The following is a 10,665-nucleotide window of genomic DNA, read 5'->3' on the forward strand; positions in this document are numbered from 1 at the left end:
TCAATATAACACAATCCCAAGACCCTGGGTGGTTATTAGGACGAACCTGGGGTCTCAGGGTGTGGGAACCTGGAAGGGATAGGGGAGTGCACATTCTTATAAAGAAAGAAGTAGTTTCCCATGATTCGGGATTTGTTGGACCGAATCCAGTGGTGTGGAGAGCAGTAGACCCCAACGTAAGGAATCAAAATAACCATTCAGAAAAACTAGAAAATAGCACCCAAATAACAATCACGATAGGGACATCCCAAGAATATGGAAACAAGGCTCTTTGGAAAATTTTGCAAGCTACCTTTAAAGTGTTAAATGACACACACCCAAATTTAACTAGAGAATGTTGGTTATGCTATAACATTAACCCACCCTTTTATGAGGCCATAGGCTCCATAGCAGAACCAAAAAGAGCAAACGGCACTAATCCTGCCGCCTGCTCATGGAAATCAGGAAGAGAAGACACCCCAGGAATAACATTATCTCGAGTTACTGGAAAAGGAAAATGTGTGGGAAATGTGCCCCCAGATAAAATTCACTTATGTCAAACAAAACTACAGATTAATGACCCTAGTAAGCCAGCTCAGTGGCTAATTCCAGCACCTAATACTAAATGGGTTTGTAACATTTTAGGAATAACCCCATGTGTTTTTATAACAGCCTTTAATGAAACCTACGAATTTTGCATACAGGTTATAATAGTTCCCCGGATTATTTATCATTCTGAAGAATATATGTATACACAATACCAAAATTCAAAGTTGGTGAAACGAGAACCCCTCACGACACTAACAGTAGCCGTATTGCTAGGTATAGGAGGGGCTAGATTAGGAACAGGTGTAGCATCCTTAATGAATCAGCATCAGGGATTCAGAGAGCTTAGAATTTCAGTAAATAAAGATTTAAGAAGAATTGATAAATCTATAAAAGACCTCACAGACTCCCTAGACTCGTTGGCTGAAGTAGCCTTACAAAACAGAAGGGGATTAAATCTATTATTTTTACAGCAAGGAAGCCTATGTGCAGCACTTAGAGAAGAATGTTGTGTATATGTAAATAAAAGTGGGGTAGTAAGAGAAACCATGGCTAAATTACGAGAAGGACTGGAAAAGAGAAAAAGAGAGCAAGAAATGCAACAAAGCTGGTACGAATCTTGGTTTAACTATTCTCCCTGGTTAACAACTCTAATATCTACTATAGCAGGACCGCTAATTTTATTAATCTTAGGACTTATGTTTAGACCTTGTATTTTTAACAAAATCATTAGCATTGTGAGAGGCAGGTTAGAAGCAGCTCACCTTATGCTAATACGAGCTAAATATGAAGCCTTAAATGGGGAAGAGACAAAAGATTATTTAGAGTTAAGTAAAAGAGAACTACAAAGATTTAACGAACAAAAGTGAGCAATAGAAAAAGGGGGGAATTGTAATAAATAGAGACCCTTTTGTTCGCCTAAACATGTAAGATACGATGCTTTGCAAAACTATGCTTTGTGTAATAGGGATGAGGTTGAAGGCTGCTGCTGACGTCTGTATAATTATGAGAACAGCCTTGCAAGCTCTCTTGAATTCCAGAAAGTTAAGCCACTCAGATAAGCCTTAAAAGGAGAACAGTGAGGAAAGGTCAAAAGAGGAAGACTCCTGATCTTCATCCTACGACCACCAGAAGGCAAAAAGTGACCACCAGTGACCGGAGGCACATGCGCAGAGACACCCGAGAAAGGACACGTAACCCGGAAGTCGGACCACTTAAAAGGGAAGACACGGAAATCAGACGTGCGGCAGCCGAAGGAGTAGAGACTCCCCTGCCGCCCAGCGCTGATTTTTTTTGCTTATTGCTTGCTTGCTGTAATTAATAAAATTTTTACCATATCACTCTCTTGAGTGCGTTTATAACATAGTAAACAAAGAAGTCACCATACAGCCTTAGTACTCCAAACAAGATCAGAAGTGGAGCTGCCAGGACACAGTTGTATCTGAAAGCTACACAGACAGTTTGCCAACAGACATTTTATGTTATCATCATAATGTTGTGTCTCTACTAATTTTCTTCAGTTATTCTCTGTTTTAAGATTTGAAAGAATGTGTTGTATGAATCTTTCTAACCACTCAGTCTCCACCCATGAACAACTAAAACAGCTGCAACACAGGTTACACACCCTGAAAGAAGTTGATGACCGCATTGGAAGTTGGTTAACCAGTTAAACCATTACTAAGTAGTTAAAATCTCTTGTACTAGAAGAGAGAACAATTATTGTTATAGTATTAATAGACATAGTAATTGTAAGCTGTATGTTATCCTGGATCTGTAAAGGTCTGAAACCAATCACGTCCAAAGCCTGGGTTGTGCAAAAAGAAAAAAGAGGAATTGTAGGAAAACATTTTAACAGAGCAAAAGCATGATATTTTAGTCAAAGCCTGTCTGCACAACCCAGCTTTCAATCTAGGCAACAATTCTAAGGGCAGTGTCCTTGAAACTCTCCTGGAACAGCGAGAATAAAGAAAAACAATGGCATTGTGTATAAGGAAAAGAATATTAAACAATATGTATCAACCAATAGTAGCTTGTTAAGCCACGCAAACCCTGTAGGACCCTATAAAAGTGTGCTAAAGATAGAAATAAATGACGTTTGCTATACCTCTATGAGGACTCAATGAATAGTCTGAGTGGTTTTCCATTATACATTCTTAGAGATAGTGTTTGTCTGCACACTAATCTAACAGTCTAAGAAATGGACCCCTAGGTATCTCTTTTCAAAGCCTTTTAAGTGTCAACTACCCAATTATAACATGTCAACTAATTTATTTTTACTTATAACCTAATAACCAAACACTTGTTTCCCACACTGCAGATTTTTCTATTCAGTTACACAATATTACCTAAAATCCATGAAGAAGGAGAAAGAACAAGGCAAACTAATGCTCTAAAACTTCTATCTTGTTGCATACATATTAATATATTCTGAAACCTTAAAGTCTAAATTTTCCACTAAGTGATATAACACACTTTTGTTTGAAATACACACTCACAGTTTTAGTTCTATCTATCAATTTTGGAAGCCTTTTCCATGGCTTCAGGTCAAACACAGTGTTCTTTTGTGGGTCTGTGCCTGTCAGCACAGAAAGCATGAAATTCTCTGTGCCCAGGGTTCTAACATTTCCCCTTCCTTGTTTGAACTATGAACACTGTTTTGACAGCTTTGTTAACCTACTGCTGGATACACTGAAGTAGACAAGGCGTGATTTGGAGTGACATCTGTGATTTTGTCTTTGTTTTGACCTAGGAAAGTCAAATATTATGCATAATTTTATTTTCACTGAGCCAAAAATTTTCAATTCTTGAGGTTCATAGGGTGCCTCAGGGAGAAATTTGGTCTAGATACCTCATCTCTCTGTGGGATTCATAATGAATCATGAAAGATCTGGAGAGACATTTTTTTGTATTGGCCAATTGTTTACTGGAAAACCGACCAGACCAAGCAGGTTGAGAATGGCTTTTTTGGACTTGTGTAAGGCAAACAAATGGTATCAAAGCCTGATGCATTGGCTAAGGTCACCTAAACTTTGATTTTTTGGTTGACTTGCCGGCAGGATTCCGTTACTTAAGGCAAACAATGAAACAATAAGGCACGAGTATGATATCTGATTTAACTTCATGTTTCTCTTTGGTTTTCTTTTTGATTTAAGGCACCCTTTATTGTTTTCAATTTCTAGGCAAACCTTTTTGCACACTCCTTTTTTGTCCTTTCCCAGTTTTGTTCTGGGATAAGCTAAATGTAAGGCAATAAGTTATTTCTTTTGCATTCAACTCCGCAAATTTGGATTTTTTTTTATTCTCAAATTTCCATGTCCTTACACTTTGTATGAAATTCTTAATTGCAGCACAATCTATACCATGCTCTCGCCAACAAGGCTCTACAATACCCACAATTCTCACACTGTTTGCATTGACATAAAGCCTAAGGTTCACAGCTTCTGCATGTGGGACAAAATATGTTTGTCATCAGCTGTGGTTTTTCTGCATGCTTGCTTCTCTGTTCTTGGAGTTGTCTACGTGTTTCTTTACTTGATATGGCTTCACACTCTTAGATGAAATCTACTTTAATGGAAGTTTCTGTGGAAACAAACATACCCTTTGACCTAGGTTACTAGGCAAAATGGACTTTTAATTTTCCTTGTTTTGGGGGGGGGGGGGGCCGAGCTGAACCCCAGCAGCTCTCTGGTGGTGGATGGAGGTTGGGGAATCCTGGCCCCAGGCTAGGCTGGGCCACAGCTGCTGACATCTTGCCAACACTAAGTCCCCTCTGGGGCCCGATGGCTCCAGGTCTCTCCCCCCCCCCCCCCCCCAGCAGCTGCTGGATGGAGAGAGACCAACATCGCCTGAAATCCACCACCGTGACTGCTGTGGCCACTGGGCAAGAGATTTAACCATTTCAATACACAGATGAGACCTGCAGACCTTGATCCTCTCTCCAGGGAGAGAAAAGGACAGTGATGACACATAGAAAGACAACATTAAAACATCAAGGTCAGTAAAAGAAGGAGCCAAGTCTCAGATGAAGGAGGGATAAGGAGATGCTGAATGGGGATTAAGTATTCTTTTGGTAGAGCTGTGGAGATGGACAATGATACACTGAAATATCTCCTTTAATTAATGAGAAAAGTATGGGGAGATGAAGTATTCAAACTGTAGATCTGAGCAGAGGCATCCATTGATGAAGCCAAGCAGATGTTGGAGTAGCTATGATCCCATGAGAAGTTTGAAGAGAGAGAGAGGTAAGAGCGATAAAGACCTTTTGCCCCAGGGAGAGAAGACAAAAACCTCTGTTTCCAGACATGATCACAGAGCCAGATGAGGAGAACCTTTGCCTTTGAACAACTCGTCCTTAAAATAATACCCCATGAGTTCATGGCCCATGGACACACCTCTAGGAAGGGTGTGAAAATGGGAGGAATGTTGCAATGGCAGAATTTGTGCCCAGGTGGCTGCTATTCATGGAAATGAAAAGACATGAGAAAACAGTTTTTCTTGTGGAGAAGTCTCCATGGAATGACAAAACTCCTCTCCCTACAAGGACTGATGAAAGACTATTGTATAGTTGGCACTGCTTTAACATCCCAGCTTTTGTCTCTACGCTGTCAGTTGGGAAAGGAGAGTTTGGGTGTGGAGAAAAGGTTTCTGGAGGTTTTATTCTGGTTTCTTATTCTTATATCTTATTATTAGTCCTGTTAATAAAGTTTCTTTATTCCTTTTAAATTTTAAGCCTATTTTGCCCTTCTCCTAATCCATATCTTACAGCAAGGAATGAGTAAGTCCCCTGGTGTTTTTAGCCAGCTCTAAAACCTGTCGCCCTGAAAACTAAAGCCTTCTGATAATGTTTTCATAGTTTTAGTTACTTTCCCATGAAAATTCTATAAACATAAGTTGTTTATCACATTCCTTCTAAGAAATGTCTTTTGATGGATGTTTTGCATGACCAGTGTGATTGGGAAGGTGATAATTATCCAATCCCTGGTCATTGTTGAGAATCTATAAATACTGGAGTCAGAGAATAAAGGTTGGTTCTTTCCTGTTCTAACACTGAAAGGTGTTTGTGTGAATCATTTCATGTCCTTTAGTGACAAAAACCCACCACATTATTTGGTGCATTGGCCAGGAAACTCAAATTGGTGAATCTAAACCACTACACTTGAATATTGTTTTGATGCAAAAGACACTTGGGTCTGTTGGTAAATATCCTATCCAGGTAAAGTTAAGGCCTGGCCAGGGCCTAGGCTTTAAACTAGAAGGATATATTAAATAATTTTAAAAATTAAGTTCTTAATAATTAAAGACTAATTAAAACATCCAGTAGTTGGTTCCCTATGAAGCTTAACTTTGTAAATACTGGAAAACCAGGAAGCTGCACTGGATCAAACACATAACAAACCTGTTCAAACAAGAAAAAAATCTAAAGAATGAGAGAAACTTGTATAGGGTTAGCTAAACAGCTTGTTCAGAGAGGTGCATTTTTTAGCTAAAGAATAAAAAGAAGGATCTTGAGAATGACAATGACATGTCCTGTAGTTGATCACACAAAGAGATGTTAAAGTATATGAGAAGCTGGCTGTAAATACAATAATGATACCTTATAAATAATGTTTATCATAAAAAATTTGTAAATTCACATTATACAATGAATATATTAGTGGCAAGTGTTTGAGGAAGTTATTATTTTCAAAACATTCATGTATCAAGGTAAGAAATGAAACAAAATAAAAACCCTTTAAACTTCTTAGTATTAATAACAGTCACTATTCTTCTCTGTTACTTATAAAAGACAAAAACAGCAGAGATTTTAATGAATAATAAAATCTTTGATGAAATCAAGGATGCAATAGACTATCTTCTTTCATCCGCAAGTACGTGTTTATCAGTTTTATCACAGCTATTTCAGTTGTAGTCATCTTATTTCTAAAAGAAAACAACAACACTTTGCAGTTTAGATAAGTATCCTTCAACAAAACCTGAGACAATTTGGATCAAACAACACCTAAACTTGACATGAATGAAATTTGACATAAAGAAACTTCAAACATTACTCAGACCTAAACATAGTGAAACTTAACTTTGCTTAATCTTACAAACACTAAAATTTTACGAAATTAAATACAGTAAAATTAAAATTTAATATCCATAAACTTTGTAACTAATTTTGATACTATTAACACAAAAGGCATTTCACTCAATGAGCTTTTTTCTAAAGCTGAATTTCACTTGCAACAGTTTGTAACTTGAAAAGTAGATAGAACAAACACCTGAAAAATTCCATAATGCAATATGTAAATATTTGGATTTTTTTTGGTCCTGCATTTTGAACTTCTGAGATCACACTGTCATGAGCTTTCTTTATCTCCTTCTTTGTTGGTACATTGAAGAGATCCTCCCTTTGCCCCCTGAAGTAATCCACGCTAGCTCTGTCGAATGGACGGGTCAGGGAGGTCCTTCGAGACCAAGAAAAGACCAAAAGGTGCTGCTTCTCCCTCCGGAGTATTGGAGGATGTTTATTCTGGCTAGCTTCCAGGGGGACAAGAGGCCGGGTTTCTTCTTCCCGGACTTTTTCAAACCTCAGGAGAGGGGCGGGGGTACATATAACACCAACCAATGGGATAACGTTTCAGGGACAGGGAGGGGAGGGGAAAAACACATCACAGAAACAAAGTAACTCCCAGAAATAGGCACCACCACATCTGCCCCTACTTTGATATATGTAATTAAATGAAAGGTAACGAGCTTTTATGACTTACTGACCTGAAGTGGCCCACCAATTCCCATTTGCAGGCTGGTGAGGGTTACTCCGGTCTGCCAACTCTATATGGTTGACATCTGAGGTAGCTGAGATTAGCTTAATTATGCTTCTGTACAGTATTTTGCTTAGCACTCCAAACACTAACACCGTTAGCAAAACAATGACTAGCAGTGACAGAATAGTTTTCACTACTGAAGCCCACCACCCCGAGAGTCCCCAGTTTTTAAACAGTCCATTGAACCAGTCATCTGCTTCTTGCTTGACTTGTCCAATCATGCTTTTCATCTCTCGGAGCGTGGCATGGATGTTAGGAGCTTTCGATGTCAGATCCATGCAGCAGAGACCTTCAAACTCCTGGCACTCGTGCCCGTGGAGCAACAGGAGAAAGTCTATTGCAGCACGGTTTTGAAGTGTCGCCTGCCTGGTAATTTCCTCATCTTCTAGGAGGGCACTTATGGCATTAGATGTTAAATTTGCTTGTTTTACCACCCAGCATTCTAGGTGTCCCAATTCACCTAGGGCTTTGGCTGCAGCCACCCAAGGAAAGAAAATGGATGCAGCAATTCTTTTTGATTGGGACCAATGGAAAATCTCTGAGTCACAATTTTCATCTAATTTTGTAGCACTTCCCTTTTGAATTTTTTTGGTCAAATTGTTTTTATTGGTCCGCTCGCCAATTAATGTTTGATTGGGCGCTAACAGTGATAGATGCCCTATGGTACACGGCCCTCCGAGGAGACGGGATGGAATTCCTGCCCATGCACGGTCCCCACAAATGAGGAACAGTCCTTTGGGGAGGCTTTTGGGATGTGTATGAGCTGAGGAGTGCACTTTGATGTAGCTTAGTACACGGCACCACCTTTTTGCTGTGAATTCTTCTCGATGTTGTACTATATGGTGGAATGTTTCTTTATGAGTTGGAGGACTGACCCTAAAGTGTACACAGTATGATGCTGGAGAGGAACCCAGCAGCTCTAACTCCTGGGGTTCCTGGGTTGCCTTAGGAAAATGGGGTAGCCACTCTTCTACTGGGTTTCTTAACTCTGCTTCTACATGAGTGCTGTGTAGTTTATTATCTGCTTCAGGAGTCAGTGTACTAAAGCTGTGTGTGAATTCATCATGCTGCAAGGGAATTCCTACCAGGCAGGTAGACATAGGATTTTTTGCTGCTGCAGTCGATAGACATATGTTTTCCTGTTGGAGTGTTTGTGCCAGGGTCACCCAGATGTTCTGGCGTGGCTGTTGGACGATCCAGGCTGCTGTCAGGCTGCTCAGTGCGAGCAGGATGACAGCAAGGTTAAGGCTCATCATGGATTTGAGTGAGAGGTAGGTTATTTCTAAAAAAAAGAAACAGACATTTTTTAAAACATATTCACAGTTACAGTATTCAGGTCAGAGGCTAGAGAGGTTTCTTCTTGTCCTCTTCAGCGGCGTCTTCTCTTGGAAGCAACAGCCACTTGCTTCTCTTCTCTTCTTGCTGGTGCTGGATTCTTTGGAACAAAAGGTTTTACCCATTTCTGCGGAATCCATCGGGGGCCTGCAGGGGTGGAGACACACGCGTAGCCACGCCCCCAGGTGACAAGTTCATAGGGACCCTTGGTTTGCCAAGTTTCAGGGTCCCTGATTAACACCGGTGGATGCTGTGACAATTTAAACTTATCACCACTGTTAAAATGCCGAATTACAGGAGGATTCATGTTTTCAAATGAGCACTTTAGGAAGCTAATGGTAAACAGAGCTTTACAGATTTTCTGTTGTGGAGACATCCACACTGCCTCGCTACCTTGCTTGGCTAGGACTTGTTTGAGCTTCTGGTGTGTACGCTCGATTACAGCCTGACCTGTGGGGGAGTGGGGGATGCCAGTCTTATGTGCCACTCCCCACTGCTGGACAAATTCCAGGAACTCCTTGGATTTTTACGCTGGGCCATTATCTGTTTTAATTTCTTTAGGGATTCCCAATACGGAAAAAGCCTGCACTAAGTGTTGTTTAGCATGCACAGACTTTTCTCCTGCATGAGCAGAGGCATACACCGCTCCTGAGTATGTATCAATACTCACATGTACATACTTAAGGCGACCAAAACTGGGAATGTGAGTGATATCTGTTTGCCACACCTCACAGCTCTTAAGGCCTCGGGGATTAACCCCGATGCCTAATGATGGCACTGCCTGGAGCTGACAATTGGGACAGGTAGCCACGATGGCTTTAGCCTGATCCTGTGTCAGCTGGAACTGATGAATCAGTCCTGGCACATTTTGATGGTATTGCTGGTGACTTATCTTTGCCTGTTGAAAAACATCTGGGAGACATACCTTTTCGGCTGGGGCAGCAAGGGAATCCGCCTTCCGGTTCCCCTCAGCGATTTCACCTGGCAATGGGGTGTGCGATCTTATATGCATCACATAGAAAGGTTGTTCTCGATTTGAAACCAAATAAATTAGTTTTGAAAGCAATCTAAAGAGATGCTCGTTCTCAATATCCTTGAGAACTGCCTGTTCCGCTCTGGACACCACTCCTGCTACGTAGGCTGAGTCAGTAACTAAATTAATTGGTTCTGAAAATTTCTCAAAGGCTCTCACGACCGCAGCTAGTTCAGCTATCTGGGGTGACCCCTCTACAAACTCAACATCAGCTTCCCAAAGCTGAGTCTGTGGATTTCTCCAAGTTTTAAAGGACAGTTTTTAGCAAAGTGTCCCGGTTTTCTGCAGTGAAAACAAATTCGCTGTTGCTGGTCAGACGTCATCTATTCACTCCTTGTCTCAGATGAAACTGCAGCCACAGGTCTTGGGGTGGTCCAGGGAGGTCTCTTTTCCTGCGAAAACATCTCTGCTTTTCTTGCACAGGCTGCTGACATCTGTGCGAGTGTAGGAGGAGGGTCCAATGGCAAACTTAGAATAATTCTACGGCAAGATTCATTAGCATTTCTCTGAGCAAGTTCCTTGACTAACTCTGCCTGTACCACAGGGTCTTCTACCTGACGGGAGACTTGTTCTCTTAATCGGTCTAAGAATTGCAGGAATCCTTCTGAGGGCATTTGTTTTACGTTAATATAACTGCCCTTAGTGTCAGCTGTAGGTAGCTGGGTGAAAGCCTCTTCTGCAGCTGTAGTGATTTTATCTATCACAGCCTTTGGCAATGCCCTAGTTTGGTCCTCAGGTTTTTCCCATACTCCTTCACCACATAAATGCTCTAAAGTAATAGGATTATTTAATAAATCTACACATTGGTGATTAGTTTTTAATAATTCCACCAGTATGCTTTTTAGAAATCGTTTCCATGTGTTTTCCCATAATTCAAATTCACATGGTGTAAGCAAACACCTAAAAAGATCTTTAATATCTGTAGGAACTAAATCATTTGAGGTTAATGTTGTTTTAACAATG

At 40.6% G+C, this 10,665-nt stretch overlaps 1 protein-coding gene across 1 annotated transcript; it reads right to left on the bottom strand.

The window, feature by feature from the left end:
• Nucleotides 1-7,273: 7,273 nt before the first annotated feature.
• On the bottom strand, nt 7,274-8,587 carry LOC148183464 (uncharacterized). Its single transcript, XM_088061491.1, has one exon. The coding sequence runs from the start codon at nt 8,585-8,587 to the stop codon at nt 7,274-7,276; it is 1,314 nt and encodes a 437-aa protein (XP_087917617.1).
• Between the last annotated feature and the right edge of the window lie 2,078 nt (nt 8,588-10,665).

The sequence above is a fragment of the Pseudopodoces humilis genome, chromosome 12 (assembly GCF_049639895.1).
Source record: "Pseudopodoces humilis isolate 2021_Gansu_Grassland_sample_001 chromosome 12, ASM4963989v1, whole genome shotgun sequence".
NCBI classification, from domain to species: Eukaryota; Metazoa; Chordata; class Aves; order Passeriformes; family Paridae; genus Pseudopodoces; species Pseudopodoces humilis.